Consider the following 22,938-nt stretch of genomic DNA (forward strand, 5'->3'; position numbering starts at 1 on the left):
GCGCAGCAGCGCCTCTTCAACCTCAGGAGGCTGAAGAAATTTGGCTTGTCACCAAAAGCACTCACAAACTCCTACAGATGCACAATCGAGAGCATCCTGTCGGGCTGTATCACCGCCTGGTACGGCAACTGCTCCGCCCACAACCGTAAGGCTCTCCAGAGGGTAGTGAGGTCTGCACAACGCATCACCGGGGGCAAACTACCTGCCCTCCAGGACACCTACACCACCCGATGTCACAGGAAGGCCATAAAGATCATCAAGGACAACAACCACCCGAGCCACTGCCTGTTCGCCCCGCTATCATCCAGAAGGTGAGGTCAGTACAGGTGCATCAAAGCTGGGACCGAGAGACTGAAAAACAGCTTCTATCTCAAGGCCATCAGACTGTTAAACAGCCACCACTAACATTGAGTGGCTGCTGCCAACACACTGACTCAACTCCAGCCACTTTAATAATGGGAATTGATGGGAAATGATGTAAAATATATCACTAGCCACTTTAAACAATGCTACCTAATATAATGTTTACATACCCTACATTATTCATCTCATATGTATATGTATATACTGTACTCTATATCATCTACTGCATCTTTATGTAATACATGTATCACTAGCCACTTTAACTATGCCACTTTGTTTACATACTCATCTCATATGTATATACTGCACTCAATACCATCTACTGTATCTTGCCTATGCCGCTCTGTACCATCACTCATTCATATATCTTTATGTACATATTCTTTATCCCCTTACACTTGTGTCTATAAGGTAGTAGTTTTGGAATTGTTAGCTAGATTACTTGTTAGTTATTACTGCATTGTCGGAACTAGAAGCACAAGCATTTCGCTACACTCGCATTAACATCTGCTAACCATGTGTATGTGACAAATACAATTTGATTTGAATGGATTTCTTTATGTATTACTTACAGTGGCCAATACAACCAACAACATACTGATCGCAAGTCAACATTGTGTGAATCATGACCACCAAGGCACTAGCACTCCAGTCTTCTGGTCTCATTGCAGGGTAAATACCCTGTTGACCACAGAACCGAGAGCTCTATTGCACAGCCTAGAAAGATAAAAGGCACTTCATGTGCCCTGAAATTACACTTCTCAATAATGCATGAAGATGCTCTCAGTGATCTGCCTTAACCATGACTGTCTAACATTATAGCTGGATGTTTGAGCTTGGTAAGCTTCTGAAGACCGAGGCTTCCATCCTGTGTTGTCTTAAAGCATGAGATACATTTCTAAACAAAGTTGTAATATTTTGCTGAGTTGCATAGTTGACATGAAGGTACACTTAAGTTGGCTATAGAAAAGCAACAAATCGGCTTCATCCACACTCCCACAATACACTTATTATGGCTTACTGTATTGGCTATTTTGAAAGGCAGGGACTTAATGGCTGGACACAAAAGAAAGAGTATTAGATGGAGTTTAGTCGACCATCTGTAGCTCCCGTGATGTGATGGTGGTCAGGGGCTATAGTGGTCCAAACCTGGCTCTGTCTGTTCATCACACAACCTGCATGATTGGCTATTCAACCCAGGCCAGACACATACCACCACTCCACCAGTGTGCCTGATCATATCCTGTCCGCCACGATCTGAACAGATAAGGTCATAGATATTAACGACCAATAGGAATGCATTTTGAAAATTTTACAAGATAGTTATGAAAGAGGATATATATGTAACCACATTAATTGTAAGTAACCATGGTAACCCAAGACAAATGACTTCAAACTTGCCTAACAATGACGAGGGACAACGGAGGATCAGCTCCCTGTGTTTTAAGCAGCTTCACCTGCAAACACATCAACATTGTCCTTAGACCCCTCTCCCTACCTATAAAATCACTTCAAATCAGCAATCCCAACCTTAACACAACAACAACCAGTAATCCCATATACACACACATCCACACTAAAATCACACACTGCTGACAGACCTACTGAACTGTGAATTGTGTGTTGATAGTAGTTTCCCCTCCTACAAACATGCACAAGGAGTAATGACAGGGGAACAAAGACAACTACCAAACTGCACATCCAAATCAAAACCTTCATACCTCCCCATTGCAATACTATCACTCACCTTTAAGGCTTGTGTCATATAAACAGTGTTACTCAGACCTGGCAAGTGTCTCCACAGGTGTAAGAGTCTAAAGAGACCCTTCAGAATGAAGTGACTGCACACAGATCTTCAAACCTGACCAAACAGAGTAGCTAACAGACGAATCGCAGCAGCCTGCTGTCCACTAACAAAGCCCTGTTTGTTTCCCTTATTGTGACTGATGTTGTTTCTCCAGTAAAAAACAAACAATGACATTCCATGGCTTGCAACTGTATTCCCGACTCGCCTTTCCAAATGAAAAGCGTATTCAGACACCTCAGTCAGCAGGGACAAAGCCACAGATCTAGCACATGCAGGGTGGGTGGGCTGGGGGCCATAGGGTGACAGGACAGCAGCCTCCTATACACCACCCCATCTAACCCCACAACCTATACACCACCCCATCTAACCCCACAACCTATACACCACCCCATCTAACCCCACAACCTATACACCACCCCATCTAACCCCACAATCTAACCCCACAACCTATACACCACGCCATCTAACCCCACAACCTATACACCACGCCATCTAACCCCACAACCTATACACCACGCCATCTAACCCCACAACCTATACACCACGCCATCTAACCCCACAACCTATACACCACGCCATCTAACCCCACAACCTATACACCACCCCATCTAACCCCACAACCTATACACCACGCCATCTAACCCCACAACCTATACACCACCCCATCTAACCCCACAACCTATACACCACCCCATCTAACCCCACAATCTAACACCACAACCTATACACCACGCCATCTAACCCCACAACCTATACACCACGCCATCTAACCCCACAACCTATACACCACGCCATCTAACCCCACAACCTATACACCACCCCATCTAACCCCACAACCTATACACCACCCCATCTAACCCCACAACCTATACACCACCCCATCTAACCCCACAACCTATACACCACCCCATCTAACCCCACAACCTATTCACCACGCCATCTAACCCCACAACCTATACACCACGCCATCTAACTCCACAACCTATACACCACCCCTTCTAACCCCACAACCTATACACCACCCCATTTAACCCCACAACCTATACACCACCCCATCTAACCCCACAACCTATACACCACCCCATCTAACCCCACAACCTATACACCACACCATCTAACCCCACAACCTATACACCACACCATCTAACCCCACAACCTATACACCACGCCATCTAACCCCACAACCATCTAACCCCACAACCTATACACCACTCCATAACTCCACAACCTATACACCACGCCATCTAACCCCACAACCAATACACCACTCCATCTAACCCCACAACCTATACACCACGCCATCTAACCCCACAACCTATACACCACGCCATCTAACCCCACAACCATCTAACCCCACAACCTATACACCACTCCATAACTCCACAACCTATACACCACGCCATCTAACCCCACAACCAATACACCACTCCATCTAACCCCACAACCTATACACCCCGCCATCTAACCCCACAACCTATACACCACGCCATCTAACCCCACAACCATCTAACCCCACAACCTATACACCACGCCATAACTCCACAACCTATACACCACGCCATCTAACCCCACAACCATCTAACCCCACAACCTATACACCACGCCATAACTCCACAACCTATACACCACGCCATCTAACCCCACAACCAATACACCACTCCATCTAACCCCACAACCTATACACCACGCCATCTAACCCCACAACCTATACACCACGCCATCTAACCCCACAACCATCTAACCCCACAACCTATACACCACTCCATAACTCCACAACCTATAGACCACACCATCTAACCCCACAACCATCTAACCCCACAACCTATACACCACTCCATCTAACCCCACAACCTATACACCACGCCATCTAACCCCGCAACCATCTAACCCCACAACCTATACACCACTCCATAACTCCACAACCTATACACCACGCCATCTAACCCCACAACCAATACACCACTCCATCTAACCCCACAACCTATACACCACGCCATCTAACCCCACAACCTATACACCACGCCATCTAACCCCACAACCATCTAACCCCACAACCTATACACCACTCCATAACTCCACAACCTATACACCACGCCATCTAACCCCACAACCATCTAACCCCACAACCTATACACCACTCAATAACTCCACAACCTATACACCACGCCATCTAACCCCACAACCAATACACCACTCCATCTAACCCCACAACCTATACACCACGCCATCTAACCCCACAACCTATACACCACGCCATCTAACCCCACAACCATCTAACCCCACAACCTATACACCACTCCATAACTCCACAACCTATACACCACACCATCTAACCCCACAACCATCTAACCCCACAACCTATACACCACTCCATAACTCCACAACCTATAGACCACACCATCTAACCCCACAACCATCTAACCCCACAACCTATACACCACTCCATAACTCCACAACCTATACACCACTCCATAACTCCACAACCTATACACCACGCCATCTAACCCCACAACCTATACACCACGCCATCTAACCCCGCAACCATCTAACCCCACAACCTATACACCACTCCATAACTCCACAACCTATACACCACGCCATCTAACCCCACAACCAATACACCACTCCATCTAACCCCACAACCTATACACCACGCCATCTAACCCCACAACCTATACACCACGCCATCTAACCCCACAACCATCTAACCCCACAACCTATACACCACTCCATAACTCCACAACCTATACACCACGCCATCTAACCCCACAACCATCTAACCCCACAACCTATACACCACTCAATAACTCCACAACCTATACACCACGCCATCTAACCCCACAACCAATACACCACTCCATCTAACCCCACAACCTATACACCACGCCATCTAACCCCACAACCTATACACCACGCCATCTAACCCCACAACCATCTAACCCCACAACCTATACACCACTCCATAACTCCACAACCTATACACCACACCATCTAACCCCACAACCATCTAACCCCACAACCTATACACCACTCCATAACTCCACAACCTATAGACCACACCATCTAACCCCACAACCATCTAACCCCACAACCTATACACCACTCCATAACTCCACAACCTATACACCACTCCATAACTCCACAACCTATACACCACGCCATCTAACCCCACAACCAATACACCACTCCATCTAACCCCACAACCTATACACCACGCCATCTAACCCCACAACCATCTAACCCCACAACCTACACACCACTCCATAACCACAGAGCACAGGTTCCACCACCCCAGCAGAGAAAAGGAAGCATAGGGAAGAGTATAGACTTACCTGATCTTGTCCACTGGACTGTCAGACCTGGAAGGCATAGAGATGAGAAAGTAGATATCATTCACAGGGGCATCCTCATATATTTCACTCATACAGGTGAATACCTTAACAAACCATGGCATAATCAACAGTTATTGTCCAATCGCAGAATTCTGCAAATGGCACCTAAAACAATGAGAGAAGAGGGAGTCATCCTGGATAATCTTGTAAGCCAGTTAGCAAACACAACAAACCACAGAATGCATTTGTCAGAGCAAAACCTCTTCAGCTGGTGCAATAAATGCTAACGCTAATAACCTAGCCTGCTCCTATTGCACAGGAACATCTACACACTGCCACCGGCATCCCAGCTAGCCTACCGGTAAGCCAGCTAGCCTGTGCCGTGCTGTAGCTGCACTGTGAGCAAACAAACCGCTGCAGACAGCCACAGATCAGACAGAACATCCAGAGCAGACATTAAATGTAGCTGTTACCTGCAGAGGAGACATGACATTCCGTACCCTCTAAAGCTGGGTACAGACCGTTCAACCCCCAGCAGCAGCAGCCAGGTATTGCAAGCAGAGAGAAAAGAGTAGCATTCAGGAGAAATCCCATAAGGTCAAACGTAAGGTTCCTATTCGGAGCAGTACACAGAGAAATAGCGGGGGAGGAACTGTAGAGAAAAAGAGCGGGACGGAGAGGAGAGCAGGAGAGAAAGAGGGAGAGAGAGGAAAGGGAGAGTAGAATGTTGTAGCCCACCGTAGATACTATAGAAGAGTGAGAGAGAAATAAAGAGAGAGATAAAAAGGGGGGATTTCATCAGCACCAGCTCAGCTGATTCTTCAATAATAGTTAATACTCTGTATTTCAATTTATTCAAAGCCATTATCACTGCTTCAAGTTTCCTCACAGTCAATTTGGCTGTGATTCGTTTGAATATCTTTTTCTGTCACCACTAAACCACTGTATTTTCATTTTCATTACAAAGACACAGCATTTGAAAGAGGCAGATATGACAGGTGCCTTTAGAAGCTTCAAACAGCCCTTTCTCCAGAGTGAGCTCAGGCCATTGAGTTCCTCCTGATGTGGTATCTCATAGCTGAGGTATGATCTTCTCTCTCTCCAGGCAGGGAGGCAGGCAGGCACCACACTCTCTCCCTCTCTCTGTTCTCTATCTGATTTACTCCCCATGCCTGACATTTGTGCTCCCTGAGACCACTGCGATATATCCCCACTGCTGACAGAGGTAATATTGAGCTGGAGCCGCAGCCAACCACCCAGTCACACCACAGCCCACTCACACCAAAGCCCACTCACACCACAGCCCACTCACACCACAGCCCACTCACACCACATAAAGAGAGGAATAGTATGCTCTCACTCACATTCAAAGCCCTGCCACTAACATGTGAATTACAATTGCTAGCAAATTTATCATGCTTAATAATCACAGGTCACTCACTTAGTGAGGAGCGATGAACCGCCCTTGCTGTCTCTGCCTGTCTAGCTCCCCTTTCTCCACTGGGATTCTCTGCCTTTGACCCTGTTACAGGGGCTGAGTCACTGGCTTACTAGTGCTCTTCCATGCTGTCCCTAGGAAGGGTGCGTCGCTTAAGAGGGTTGAGTCACAGACGTGTTTTTGACAGGTTTTGCTCCCCCACGGGCTCGTGCGGTGGAGGAGATCTTCGTGGGCAAAACTCAGCCTTGTCTCAGGGTAGTATGTTGGTGGTCTGTTGATATCCCTCTAATGGTGTGGGGGCTGTGCTTTGGCAAAGTGGGTGGGGTTATATCCTACTTGGTTGGCCCTGTCCAGGGGTATCGTCAGATGGGGCCTCTCTCGCTCCCTCCCGGAGGACCTGAGCCCTAGGACCATGCCTCAGAACTTTCTGGCCTGATGACTCCTGGCTATCGTGCTGCTATTCCAGTTTCAACTGTTCTGCCTGCGGCTATAGAACCCTGCCCTGTTCACCGGAGGTGCTACCTTGTCCTGGACCTGCTGTTTTCGTCTCGTCTCGAGACAACTGACATTTAATCCTGAGGTACTGATCTGTTGCACCCTCAACCACTGTGATTATAATTTAACCCTGCTGGTCATCTATGAACGTTTGAACATCTTGATTAACCATGTGGCCTTAATGGCCATGTACTCTTATAATCTCCACCCGGCACAGCCAGAAGAGGACTGGCCATACCTCAGAGTCATGTTCTTCTCTATGTTTCTTCCTAGGTTCCAGCCTTTCTAGGGAGTTTTTCCTACCCACCGTGCTTCTGCATCTGCATTGCTTGCTGTTTGGGGTTTAAGGCTGGGTTACTGTATAGCACTTTGTGACATCTGCTGATGTAAAGAGGGCTTTATAAATACATTTGATTGATTGCTTGATAATATCAAGTGCCTTGAATCCTTACCTTATCATATTACTTCTTGTTATTGTTGCTAAATTACAATGATTAAAAACAGCTAAATTGAAGACTGACATGTCCCATAGAAGAACATGTTCATTGCAATCATTACCAACACCATAGAAAGTGCCTCTAAATTGTCAATAATGAGCGTTACAGTCCAGATGCCAAGCACTGCTGAGGACCAACTGCCATCTAGTGGTGAAACAGAGTAGGGCTGAGGACCAACTGCCATCTAGTGGTGACAAAGAGCAGTGTTGAGGACCAATTGCCATCTAGAGGTGAAAAAGAGCAGTGCTGAGGACCATCTGCCATCTAGTGGTGAAAAAGCAGCAGTAAAAAAAGTAGACATAATAGAGTCATTTCCTGAGCATCCTGATTCATACAGTCAGCGCTCTCCCCTTGCTTTCATCAAACCAGACAAACAATTAAACCCTTTTGCATAAATACAAAACGTAGAATACAAACAGAATACACATGCAAGTAAATTCAGAATCTTCTTGTATTTACCTCTCCTCTCGGATGAAGGGAGTCAGGAAGCGAGAGGAGTCATCGTCATGGCTGCTCTGCTGGCTGCTCTGCTGGCTGCTGTGTGACAGAACACAACAGAGAGGAACACATGTCAGTCATACACCAATACACAATCACACAGAATAAATCGTATGAAAACATACCATGTGGCCCTACCCACTCCAGGTGCATTCATAGAACATTTCACTGCTACTGTGATTCTGTGTCCTGAGAATATGTACATCAGTTCACCACAATAGATGCACTTCTTAGTTATATCCACTAGATGGCACTACAAGACACACAAACACTGATCATGAGTTATACAGAGATACAGAGTTAAAGGTCTGTGGTGGAGATATTCACCAACCATATACTGTGGCATTTAAGAGAATCCCACCCGTCCTGTTGTGCTGCTTGGATTAACCCATTCTATCTCTGTATACTGATTTGATTCCCAGTTAGAAGCATTTTAAGTCCTTCCAGAAATGTTGAAGACATACAGGTAACTGACAAAATAAAGGAAACACCAAGATAAAGTGTCTTAATAGTGTTGGGCCACCATGAGCTGCCAGAACATCTTCAATGCACCTTGTCTGGAACTCTACTGGAAGCATGCAACACCATTCTACCACAATAAATTCTATAATTTGGTGTTTTGTTGATGGTGGAAAACGCTGTTTCAGGCGGCGCTCCAGAATCTACCATAAGTGGTTTATTGGATTGAGATCTGGTGACTGAGATGCACGCACACACACACACACACACACACACACACACACACACACACACACACACACACACACACACACACACACACACACACACACACACACACACACACACACACACACACACACACACACCCTTTAAACACCCTATGCTCCTTTGAGACGCCACTTTTAAAGTCACTGAGATCTCTTCTTCTAGCCATGGTAGCTAAAAATAACAGGAAAGTGGACATTTTTATACATGACCCTAAGCATGATGGGATGTTTACTGATGAATTAACTCAGAAACCACACCTGTGTGGAAGCACCTATTTTCAATATACTTTGTATCCCTCATTTACTCAAGTGTATCCTTTATTTTGGCATTACCTGTAGGTAGCTGACATTGAGAAATGGTCTGATGTCTAAGGATGAGCACATTTCGTCTGTAACATGATCATACAGTCATAGGGGCAGCTTTTAACATAATACATTTGCATAAGACAGATGTTCAGAATTATCCAAAAGAGAAACTGAGAGCTGTTTCCTCCAGTCTTCAAAAGTAAAACAGAACCTATGAAATCTTTTTTTGCTCACTACGTTGCCTCTGAGGAGCCAGTTTAAAACTGCAGACTAGGCTAAATAATGCTTCAGTAAAATACTGTCAATCATTACGTGTTTTGAGACCTTGTAAAATGGTGGTTGTGTCCATGACTCCATTGGTTTTTTAGAGAGGGCCTTTTTGTTGTTGTTGCTTTGGTCATATTCCCCACTGTCAAGTTAGAGTCTGTGGTTTCTCAACTGGCATGCCAGACAGTGAAGTTGTGCCTAAGTTGTCCAGGTAGTTATTAATGTTGTTTTAAGGGTTGGAGGGAGATGTATACCCTAATGAAACATTCAGCAATGCCTGGATTGTACTTGCTCTACATTAAATCAGGTGTAGGTTATTAGTAAACTCACTGCTCTTGAGTTTGTTTGCATGTGTGTGATGGTCAGACTAGTGTATGGAGTGTACACGATTGTGCATGCCTCTTTCAAAACACAAGCAATGAAAGTTGAAGTGGCATAAAGCCTCACTAAATCATTCATAACTCATACACAATTGGTTCAATATGTGCTTTGAACATGATAGCTACTGTAGGAGATGTAACAAAACACTGTAGGTTTAAAGAGCACTGGCATTGCATCAGACTTAGAGGCATACAGAGTAGTGGTCATGGTGTTTTCTCCGGGCTTTGAATTAATTCCAAAGCAATTGCTTTTCAGGATGAGTTTCTGAGAGGCAATCCAAACAAAATGGAGGACTTTAATAGACTATGAGACAACCATCCCCTCGGCAACCATATCTCCTATTATGTTATCTGTATAAGTATCAACAATGGTTGATTCGCAAGAAATAGCCACTTACAAAAAAAATGTGAGCAGGGTTAACATTTCTCCTTCACCACATTCCTTAGTTGAAAGCTGAGGAAAACCTGTACACTAAAGAAAAATAATAATCTGCCCCTGGAAATCTCTTGAACAAACCATTTCAGAAATAACCCTTCTCAAATTTCATCTGGGAGGCATTTCTAATCTCTTCTATTGCATTAGCAACACTTTCCAAGTCTTGTTAACTGTTATCTTTAATCTCCAGTATCTTGCCGAAAGTTTTTGTCTCTGAAATACTTAAATCCACAGTCCAGACAGAGACACTAATGCCTGGTGAAAGATACTGTCCTGTTTCCCTAAATAATTCCAGGTCTTATCTGCTCACAACAGAGACTCGACAGGGGCTAAAGCGAATACCACTGCCAGACCTCCCACACACACACTATACTCACACACTGCCAGACCCCCGAGGTGCCTTATTGCTATTATAAACTGGGGGGGCATTGTATGAGTGTGTGTGGGGGGGGGGAGCGGTGTGTGAGTACACTATACACTATACTCACACACCGCCCCCCCCCCCCCCACACACACTCATACAATGCCCCCCCCAGTTTATAATAGCAATAAGGCACCTCAGGGGTTTCTGTTATATGGCCAATATACCACGGCTAAATGCTGTATCCAGGCACACCACTTTGCGTCGTGCCAAAGAACAGCCTTTAGCTGTGGTGAATTGGCCATTCACTTTCAATCTTACTGCTGTATGAGAGAATGATAGACAATCCACACAGTGGGATTTGCATTCTAACTGGAACACATTTGCCATTGAAACAATTCAAACTCTAGACAGATAATAGTACATCTAAGACAACTTCAGACGCTATCAAACACGTCTTTGGCAATGATTAGACCTAGACGCTCATTTGAAACACTGTTCCGAGTCAGACAAAGCACACATAGTTGTGCACTGTCTTGGATTGTCGAACAGGAATTCAGCTAACTGCTAAGGAATAGTGCCTAAACCATGGTCCAGTATTCTCCCATGGTACAACTTATAGCATTATCGGTAGTTAGTGTACTGTACTCACAGCATGTTTGACGGGTGTTCTCTGTGAAGTCCTGCTAAAATGTGCTAAGAACGTCCGGAGGGGTACATAAGTCACACAAGCCAGTTTAACTATCAATGTCATCGTACCATGTTTATACATTAACTGATCAAATACACAGCTAGGTCGCACTTGAGCTTGGACTGAAGCTGTAGTTACCTGTAGCCGTAGAAACTAGAGTCATCCATTCCTTCAGGTTCCAAGATTTACCTTGTGAAACAGATAGTGTTTATAAAAATGTGGCTATGAGCTATCACCCTTGAGTAAGAATGTAACAATAAAACAATACTTCCTCTGTAACTGATTTACTTTTCGCATTGTTGAAATGACTGAGTTCAGGGCATTCAATACAATTACAATACAATGAATGCTTATTGCATTGCTTTCAAGTACACTGACAATGGCCTTGAACCAGATGTGACTACAATGGCTTCACCTGAGGCTTGCTACAGACAGAATCTCAATGCAAAATAGGAAACCTGGAAACTATACTTTGTTGGTGTGCAAAGGCTAGTATGACAGACCATCCATTTCCAGAACCATGCTGTGGGAGTGAATAATGTATGAAGTACATTTATTGTGGTGTTGCAGTTGCGAGGGGCTGCACATAGCATCTCTGATATGGCCATGGTATTGGAACTGAGAGCCAGCCAGGGGACATATACAGTAGCTTCCACCAGACCATCCCCCAATTTCCTCACTACATCACCTGAGCAAGAAGCAGTTCCTTGTTCCCATCAAGGCTGCTCTGACCATGCACTTACACGCCATGCTGGCACTGACAGCCCCCATTGCACTACATTGTAAATCACAGCAATATAAAGAGTGGGAGGAGAACGCTGGAGCCAGAGCAGCATATGACAAACAGACATCCACTGTGGGTTAAGTCTGGACCAACGGCACAGCCCTGAAAATAGTGTGCCGTCATTGGTCACAGCTTCCTTTGTGAATGCTTGATTCATGGCTGTGTGCTGCAGAGGCAGTCAGAGGCAGTGGTTCCCTTAGGGCTACAAGAGTTGAGATGGAGAAAAATATGCAAATATCTCGTTATGTTCGCTATCTGTGTCGCCTCTACCCAACATGATGGAAATATCTTGGGTCTGCAATACTGCCAAATAAATAATTGATGATGGGATCATTAATATTGAGTTGTGGTGGTTTTTGTAACATAAGCCCACTGTTGGTCTTTTCAGTCTTCATATATCACTTATTTCACAGCAAAACAGACCAAGACAGGACTATTCAACAGCAGAAAGGAATACTGTATGTGTATGTGAACCATTGACAGATAATACGATGTGAACAAACTGGTTTTGCATCCCTAGAGGGGGATATACAGTGGGGAGAACAAGTATTTGATACATTGCCGATTTTGCAGGTTTTCCTACTTGTATGTAGAGGTCTGTACTTTTTATCATAGGTACACTTCAACTGTTAGAGACGGAATCTAAAACAAAAATCCAGAAAATCACATTGTATGATTTTTAAGTAATTAATTTGCATTTTATTGCATGACATAAGTATTTGATCACCTACCAACCAGTAAGAATTCCAGCTCTCACAGACCTGTTAGTTTTTCAGACCTGTTTTTCTGTTCTCCACTCATTACCTGTATTAACTGCACCTGTTTGAACTCGTTACCTGTATAAAAGACACCTGTCCACACACTCAATCAAACAGACTCCAACCTCTCCACAATGGCCAAGACCAAAGAGCTGTGTAAGGACATCAGGGATACAATTGTAGACCTGCACAAGGCTGTGATGGGCTACAGGACAATAGGCAAGCAGCTTGGTGAGAAGGCAACAACTGTTGGCACAATTATTAGAAAATGGAAGAAGTTCAAGATGACGGTCAATCACCCTCAGTCTGGGACTCCATGCAAGATCTCACCTCGTGGGGCATCAATGATCATGAGGAAGGTGAGGGATCAGCCCAGAACTACACGGCAGCACCTGGTCAATGACCTGAAGAGAGCTGGGACCACAGTCTCAAAGAAAAACATTAGTAACACACTACGCCGTCATGGATTAAAATTCTGCAGCGCACGCAAGGTCCCCCTGCTCAAGCCAGCGCATGTCCAGGCCCGTCTGACGTTTGCCAATGACCATCGGAATGATCCAGAGGAGGAATGGGAGAAGGTCATGTGGTCTGATGAGACAAAAATAGAGCTTTTTGGTCTAAACTCCACTCACTGTGTTTGGAGGAAGAAGAAGGATGAGTACAACCCCAAGAATACCATCCTAAACGTGAAGCATGGAGGTGGAAACATCATTCTTTGGGGATGCTTTTCTGCAAAGGGGACAGGACGACTGCACCGTATTGAGGGGAGGATGGAAGGGGCCATGTATCGCGAAATCTTGGCCAACAACCTCCTTCCCTCAGTAAGAGCACAGTTACTTCCGGCGCCGACAGAGATGGCCGCCTCGCTTCGCATTCCTAGGAAACTATGCAGTTTTTTTTTTTTACGTGTTATTTCTTACATTGGTATCCCAGGTCATCTTAGGTTTCATTACATACAGTCGAGAAGAACTACTGAACATAAGAGCAGTGTCAACTCACCATCAGTACGACCAAGAATATGACTTTCGCGAAGCGGATCCTGTGTTCTGCCTTTCACCCAGGACAACGGAATGGATCCCAGCCAGCGACCCAGAAAAAAGACTTGGAGGGGGAAACGGAGCGGTCTTCTGGTCAGACTACGGAGACGGGCACATCGTGCACCACTCCCTAGCATTCTTCTCGCCAATGTCCAGTCTCTTGACAACAAGGTTGATGAAATCCGAGCAAGAGTAGCATTCCAGAGGGACATCAGAGACTGTAACGTTCTTTGCTTCACGGAAACATGGCTCACTGGAGAGACGCTATCGGAATCGGTGCAGCCAGCTGGTTTCTCCACGCATCGCGCAGACAGAAACAAACAGCTTTCTGGTAAGAAGAGGGGCGGGGCGTATGCTTCATGGTTAACGTGACGTGGTGTGATCATAACAACATACAGGTACTCAAGTCCTTCTGTTCACCGGATTTAGAATTCCTCACAATCAAATGTCGACCGCATTATCTACCAAGGGAATTCTCTTCGATTATAATCACAGCCGTATATATTCCCCCCCCAAGCAGACACATCGATGGCTCTGAACGAACTTTATTTGACCCTTTGCAAACTGGAATCCATTTATCCGGAGGCTGCATTCATTGTAGCTGGGGATTTTAACAAGGCTAATCTGAAAACAAGACTCCCTAAATTTTATCAGCATATCGATTGCGCAACCAGGGCTGGAAAAACCTTGGATCACTGCTATTCTAACTTCCGCGACGCATAAGGCCCCTGCCCCGCCCTCCTTTTGGAAAAGCTGACCACGACTCCATTTTGTTGATCCCTGCCTACAGACAGAAACTAAAACAAGAAGCTCCCGCGCTGAGGTCTATTCAACACTGGTCCGACCAATCTGATTCCACACTCCAAGACTGCTTCCATCACGTGGACTGGGATGTGTTTCGTATTGCGTCAGACAACAACATTGATGAATACGCTGATTCGGTGAGCGAGTTCATTAGAACGTGCGTTGAAGATGTCGTTCCCATAGCAACGATTAAAACATTCCCAAACCAGAAACCGTGGATTGATGGCAGCATTCCCGTGAAACTGAAACCCCTAACCACTGCTTTTAATCAGGGCAAGGTGACCGGAAACATGACCGAATACAAACAGTGTAACTATTCCCGCCGCAAGGCAATCAAACAAGCTAAGCGTCAGTATAGAGACAAAGTAGAATCTTAATTCAACGGCTCAGACACAAGAAGTATGTGGCAGGGTCTACAGTCAATCACGGATTACAAAAAGAAAACCAGCCCAGTCACGGACCAGGATGTCTTGCTCCCAGGCAGACTAAATAACTTTTTTGCCCGCTTTGAGGACAATACAGTGCCACTGACACGGCCCGCCACTGACACGGCCCGCTGGCTGGTGTGTTTACGGACATATTCAATCAATCCCTATCCCAGTCTGTTGTTCCCACATGCTTCAAGAGGGCCACCATTGTTCCTGTTCCCAAGAAAGCTAAGGTAACTGAGCTAAACGACTACCGCCCCGTAGCACTCACTTCCGTCATCATGAAGTGCTTTGAGAGACTAGTCAAGGACCATATCACCTCCACCCTACCTGACACCCTAGACCCACTCCAATTTGCTTACCGCCCAAATAGGTCCACAGACGATGCAATCTCAACCACACTGCACACTGCCCTAACCCATCTGGACAAGAGGAATACCTATGTGAGAATGCTGTTCATCGACTACAGCTCGGCATTTAACACCATAGTGCCCTCCAAGCTCGTCATCAAGCTCGAGACCCTGGGTCTCGACTCCGCCCTGTGCAACTGGGTACTGGACTTCCTGACGGGCCGCCCCCAGGTGGTGAGGGTAGGCAACAACATTTCCACCCCGCTGATCCTCAACACTGGGGCCCCACAAGGGTGCGTTCTGAGCCCTCTCCTGTACTCCCTGTTCACCCACAACTGCGTGGCCACGCACGCCTCCAACTCAATCATCAAGTTTGCGGACGACACAACAGTGGTAGGCTTGATTACCAACAACGACGAGACGGCATACAGGAAGGAGGTGAGGGCCCTCGGAGTGTGGTGTCAGGAAAATAACCTCACACTCAACGTCAACAAAACTAAGGAGATGATTGTGGACTTCAGGAAACAGCAGAGGGAACACCCCCCTATCCACATCGATGGAACAGTAGTGGAGAGGGTAGTAAGTTTTAAGTTCCTCGGCGTACACATCACAGACAAACTGAATTGGTCCACCCACACAGACAGCATCGTGAAGAAGGCGCAGCAGCGCCTCTTCAACCTCAGGAGGCTGAAGAAATTTGGCTTGTCACCTAAAGCACTCACAAACTTCCTGTCGGGCTGTATCACTGTCTGGTACGGCAACTGCTCCGCCCACAACCGTAAGGCTCTCCAGAGGGTAGTGAGGTCTGCACAACGCATCACCGGGGGCAAACTACCTGCCCTCCAGGACACCTACACCACCCGATGTCACAGGAAGGCCATAAAGATCATCAAGGACAACAACCACCCGAGCCACTGCCTGTTCACCCCGCTATCATCCAGAAGGCGAGGTCAGTACAGGTGCATCAAAGCTGGGACCGAGAGACTGAAAAACAGCTTCTATCTCAAGGCCATCAGACTGTTAAACAGCCACCACTAACATTGAGTGGCTGCTGCCAACACACTGACTCAACTCCAGCCAATTTAATAATGGGAATTGATGCGAAATGTAAAATATATCACTAGCCACTTTAAACAATGCTACCTAATATAATGTTACATACCCTACATTATTCATCTCATATGTATATGTATATACTGTACTCTATCATCTACTGCATCTTTATGTAATACATGTATCACTAGCCACTTTAACTATGCCAGTTTGTTTACATACTGATCTCATATGTATATACTGCACTCAATACCATCTACTGTATCTTGCCCATGCCGCTCTGTACCATCACTCATTCATATATCTTTATGTACATATTCTTTATCCCCTTACACTTGTAAGGTAGTAGTTTTGGAATTGTTAGCTAGATTACTTGTTGGTTATTACTGCATTGTCGGAACTAGAAGCACAAGCATTTCGCTACACTCGCATTAATAACTGCTAACCATGTGTATGTGACAAATAAAATTTGATTTGATTTGAAGATGGCCGGGTCTTCCAGCATGACAATGACTCGAAACACACAGCCAGGGCAACTAAGGAGTGGCTCCGTAAGAAGCATCTCAAGGTCCTGTAGTGGCCTAGCCAGTCTCCAGACCTGAACCCAATTGAACATCTTTGGAGGGAGCTGAAAGTCCGTATTGCCCAGCGACAGCCCCGAAACCTGAAGGATCTGGAGAAGGTCTGTATGGAGGAGTGGGCCAAAATCCCTGCTGCAGTGTGTGCAAACCTGATCAAGAACTACAGGAAACGTATGATCTCTGTAATTGCAAACAAAGGTTTCTGTACCAAATATTAAGTTCTGCTTTTCTGATGTATCAAATACTTATGTCATGCAATAAAATGAAAATTAATTACTTGAAAATCATACAGCGTGATATTCTGGATTTTTGTTTTAGATTCCGTCTCTCACAGTTGAAGTGTACCTATGATAAAAATTACAGACCTCTACATGCTTTGTAGGTAGGAAAACCTGCAAAATCGGCAGTGTATCAAATACTTGTTCTCCCCACTGTAGATGTGATTAGTCTGAAATGGTAATGGTCCAGTTTATCTAACTTAGGGAGCTGATAGGGTTATGCACACATGCTTCTAGGTAAAATAGGATGTTTTCAGTCAAATGGCATGGACATGACATAATAACCCTCTGTATGTCTACCATCTGCTACTACCATCTCTGCTCCCTGCTAGGGGAGAGGGAGAACACAAATACCAGCAGAACTAGAAGCTTCTCAATTCCCCTTAACATAACAAGAATAGTCTGCATTGCAGGTTCTCATCTTGTGTAATTTGCTGACAAATCAAATCAAATGTTATTTGTCACATGCTTCATTAAAAACAGATAAAGGTGAACAGTGAAATAAATGCTTGATGTTAGTGTGTTGTGTGTTACTCCGGTGCAAACCTCCCACTGGGTTGAATCAACATTGTTTTCACATAATTTCAATGAAAGAGCAGTATGTCCAACATACTGTACATATTAGAACAAATTACAACTAGCTCATTTCTCATGTCAATAAATTGAGAAACTACTGGTTCTTCTACTGGACAGGAAAGAAGTTGAGAATAGATGATCACGTGTGCTATGGAATTCTTTGCTTCTTAGACAGTGACTCCAAACAGTAAGGCAATTCATGGTAACAGAATGACGCTGATACTTTTTTTCACTTTAAAAGTATTCCAAACTAAAACCATTGATTGCAAAGTTCAACAAAACTCTATACACAAGGACTGCTTTTAACAAATTCCATTGTCAATTTTACAAAAAAAACATTTACTTTAAAAACAGTGCAGATGTGAAGCTGGGTAATAGAATGAGGTTAATCTCCCTCAGTTTTTTAGTTGACCATGTTTTCCAAAAACTCAAGCCTCTACCTGCTCCCGAAATAAGATTCAAACATGTCTGCAGTAAGAATGTGGTGTCAGCTATGACATGGCACCTTGAGTTTGCAAAACATCTCTTTTAGTTATTTAGTAAGTGATGTGGATTAACACCCGGTAACAGAATTATGGTAACATTATCTTCATTGTCATGTATCCTAAATAGGTACACAAAGGTAGAACGTGTAATATCCCCCTTCGCATGTTTAACTCTACACACTGGCTATTAGGGGTTTTCCATTAAAACAATAAGAAATATTCATAAATTCCAGGTGCACAATGCAGAATACGTTCCTATTGCGTATTTTGGGCATATTGAATATGACCACTAGAGGGCAATGAAGTTATCTACTGCAGTTAATGGCAGAATCTCAAACCGAACACTTGGCCCCTAAGGCCTTTATCAAGTAGCTACTTTCTGTTGTGTTCGATAGTGATCACTTGAGTCTGCAGTGTTTTGGCCCAAATTAACATCGAGGTTATGGACGCTCGACGTCTCAACTGTAAGGTATAAATATTCCAAAATTCTAAATCCATTTGCGTGCATTGTCTCCCGCAACCTGTCTTGTGCACGTGCGGAGTCCTTTATATCCTTGGCAAATAATTTGAAAGATGCATATCTATTACTAACATTACAGAAGTGTTGCGTTAGGAATTAGTTAAAGATTCTATATTTTTTTAGGATGATAATGATCGGGACCTGTTAGTGGTAGTTTTGGGATACCTGCACTGTGATTTAAATTTTGTGGAAGAAAAAAAACAAGGGGAAACTTAGGGATTTTGGCAATGAGGCCCTTTATCTACTTCTCCAGAGTCAGATGAACTCGTAGATACCACTTCTATGTCTCTGCGTGCAATTTGAAGAAGTTGTGAACTAGCGCTAGCGCAATTGCTAACTAGCGTCTAGCAGATAGCATAGACTTCCAGTCATTGGGCAAATGCTAGTTAGCTTTGTCTTGCGAAACTACCTCTAACTTCCTTCATACTGGACAGATATATAAAAATGCTATCCACAAATGCATCTGACTCTGGGGAAGTAGATAAAGGAAGTATCCCTTTAACATTAACTTCCCATTTTCATTTAAAAGTTTTAAACATTTAAACATTCACACACTGCCCTACAAAGGCAAAACGCAATAACTACGAATTTGGTCAAAAGTCTGATCTGTAATGCCCAGGTATATTATCTGTCTTAGGATCTCATCTCGGTACCTAATGGCAGTCAGGCTACCTCTGGCGAGCACATGGAGGGCTGTGCGGCCCCCCCAAAGAAATTCCACCCCACACCATGACTGACCCACCACCAAACCGGTCATGCTGGAGGACGTTGCAGGCAGCAGAACGTTCTCCATGGCGTCTCCAGACTCTGTCACATGTGCTCAGTGTGAACCTGCTTTCATCTGTGAAGAGCACAGGGCGCCAGTGGCGAATTTGCCAATCTTGGTGTTCTCTGGCAAATGCCAAAACATCCTGCACGGTGTTGGGCTGTAAGCACAACCCCCACCTGTAAGCACAACCCCCACCTGTGGACGTCGGGCCCTCATACCACCCTCATGGAGTCTGTTTCTGACCGTTTGTGCGGACACATGCACATTTGTGGCCTGCTGGAGGTAATTTTGCAGGGCCCTGGCAGTGCTCCTCCTCGCACAAAGGAGGAGGTAGCGGTCCTGCTGCTGGGTTGTTGCCCTCCTACGGCCTCCTCCACGTCTCCTGATGTACTGGCCTGTATCCTGGTAGCGCCTCCATGCTCTGGACACTACGCTGACAGACACAGCAAACCTTCTTGCCACATTGATGTGCCATCCTGGATGAGCTGCACTCCCTGAGACACTTGTGTGGGTTGTAGACTCCTTCTCATGCTACCACTAGAGTGAAAGCACCACCAGCATTTAAAAGGGACTAAAACATCAGCCAGGAAGCATAGGAACTGAGAAGTGGTCTGTGGTCACCACCTGCAGAACCACTCCTTTATTGGGGGTGTCTTGCTAATTGCCTATAATTTCCACCTGTTGTCTATTCCATTTGCACAACAGCATGTGAAATTTATTGTCAATCAGTGTTGCTTCCTAAGTGGACAGTTTGATTTCACAGAAGTGTGATTGACTTGGAGTTACATTGTGTTGTTTAAGTGTTCCCTTTATTTTTTTGAGCAGTGTATATCTGTCCAATTAAACTGGCTATTATTCTAATGATTGCCACTCCCAAAGAAGAAGACTGGTTTTGTTTGGGGGTGGAGCTCATTAGAATAATGATTGATATCAAAATTATTTGTGATAAATTCTGTACCTATCATAGTTGTTTGTTTGACAAGTTTCGAGTTTCGACAATAGTATAGCACAGTATAGTTCGGTACAGTAGACTATAGTGCAGTACAGTAAAGTACAGTGTATTCTGGTCTACAGTACTGTATTTAAACAAAAACTGTAATCTACTGTAGAGTAATGTACTGGAGATTAATCAGGATCGAGGGAAGACTGGGGCGACGGTTCACCTTCCAACAGGACAACGGCCCAGCCAGAACCCGGACTTGAACCCGATCAAACATCTCTGAAGAGACCTGAAAATAGCTGTGCAGCAACGCTCCCCATCCAACCTGATAGAGCTTGAGAGGGTCTGCAGAGAAGAATGGGGAAAAACTCCCCAAATACAGGTGTGCCAAGCTTTGTTGCGTCATACCCAAGAAGACTAGAGACTGTAATTGCTGCCAAAGTTGCTTCAACAAAGTACTGAGTAAAGGGTCAGAATACTTACGGAAATTAGATATTTTCTTTTTTTAATATTTTTGCTTTGTCATTATGGGGTATTGTGTGTAGATTGATGAGCAAAAAAATCAAATTTAATACATTTTTGTATATTGCTGCAATGTAACAAAACGTGGAGAAAGTCAAGGAGCCTGAATACTTTCCGAATGCACTATACATGTATATTCCTTCCTTAATCACTCAAGAACCCCTGCACATTGTATTAACAGTGCTGGCACTGGACTGACCTGTATATACTGTAATAGATTGTATATGGCAATACCTGTGTATATGGTAATACCTGTGTATACGGTAAGACCTGCGTATACGGTAAGACCTTATCTACTCCAATTTGCTTACCGCCCCAATAGGTCCACAGACGACGCAATCACACTGCACACTGCCCTAAACCATCTGGACAAGAGGAATACCTATGTGAGAATGCTGTTCATCGACTACAGCTCAGCATTTAACACCATAGTACCCTCCAAACTCGTCACCCACCCTAGTACCCTCCAAACTCGTCACCCACCCTGGGTCTCGACCCCGCCCTGTGCAACTGGGTCCTGGACTTTGACGGGCCACCCCCAAGTGGTGAGGGTAGGAAACAACATCTCCACCCCGCTGATCCTCAACACTGGGGCCCCACAAGGGTGCGCTCTCAGCCCTCTCCTGTACTCCCTGTTCACCCATGACTGCGTGGCCATGCACGCCTCAATCATCAAGTTTACAGACGGCACTACAGTGGTAGGCTTGATTACCAACAACGACAAGACAGCCTACAGGGAGGAGGTGAGGGCCCTCGGAGTGTGGTGTCAGGAAAACAACCTCACACTCAACGTCAGCAAAACAAAAGAGATGATCATGTACTTCAGGAAACAGCAGAGGGAGCACCCCCCTATCCACATCGACGGGACAGTAGTGGAGAAGGTGGAAAGTTTTAAGTTCCTCGGCGTACACATCACAGACAAACTGAAATGGTCCACCCACAAAGACAGCGTGAAGAACCTCAGGAGGCTGAAGAAAATTAACTTGTCACCAAAAGCACTCACAAACTTTTACAGATGCACAATCGAGAGCATCCTGTCGGGCTGTATCACCGCCTGGTACGGCAACTGCTCCGCCCACAACCGCAAGGCTCTGCAGAGGGTAGTGAGGTCTGCACAACGCATCACCGGGGGCTAACTACCTGCCCTCCAGGCCACCTACACCACCCGATGTCACAGGAAGGCCAAAAAGATCATCAAGTTCAACAACCACATGAGCCACTGCCTGTTCACCCCGCGAGGTCAGTACAGGTGCATCAAAGCTGGGAACGAGAGACTGAAAAACAGCTTCTATCTCAAGGCCATCAGACTGTTAAACAGCCATCACTAACATTGAGTGGCTGCTGCCAACATACTGACTCAAATCTCTAGCCACTTTAATAATTAAAAATTGGATGTAATATATGTATCACTAGTCACTTTAAACAATGCCACTTTATATAATGTTTACATACCC

The 22,938-nt window shown here is 45.1% G+C and overlaps 1 protein-coding gene across 3 annotated transcripts in view; it reads right to left on the bottom strand.

Annotated features, from left to right (window-relative positions):
* Positions 1-22,938, bottom strand: part of LOC139382273 (protein Aster-B-like) — an 81,809-nt gene that overhangs the window by 57,168 nt on the left and 1,703 nt on the right. For all 3 annotated transcript variants that reach the window (XM_071126144.1, XM_071126143.1, XM_071126141.1), the window contains exon 2: positions 8,392-8,469. In XM_071126144.1, the coding sequence (XP_070982245.1) occupies positions 8,392-8,469 (78 nt within the window). The remainder of the gene's footprint in view (positions 1-8,391; positions 8,470-22,938) is intronic.

The sequence above is a fragment of the Oncorhynchus clarkii genome, chromosome 24 (genome assembly GCF_045791955.1).
Source record: "Oncorhynchus clarkii lewisi isolate Uvic-CL-2024 chromosome 24, UVic_Ocla_1.0, whole genome shotgun sequence".
Classification (NCBI taxonomy): Eukaryota; Metazoa; Chordata; class Actinopteri; order Salmoniformes; family Salmonidae; genus Oncorhynchus; species Oncorhynchus clarkii.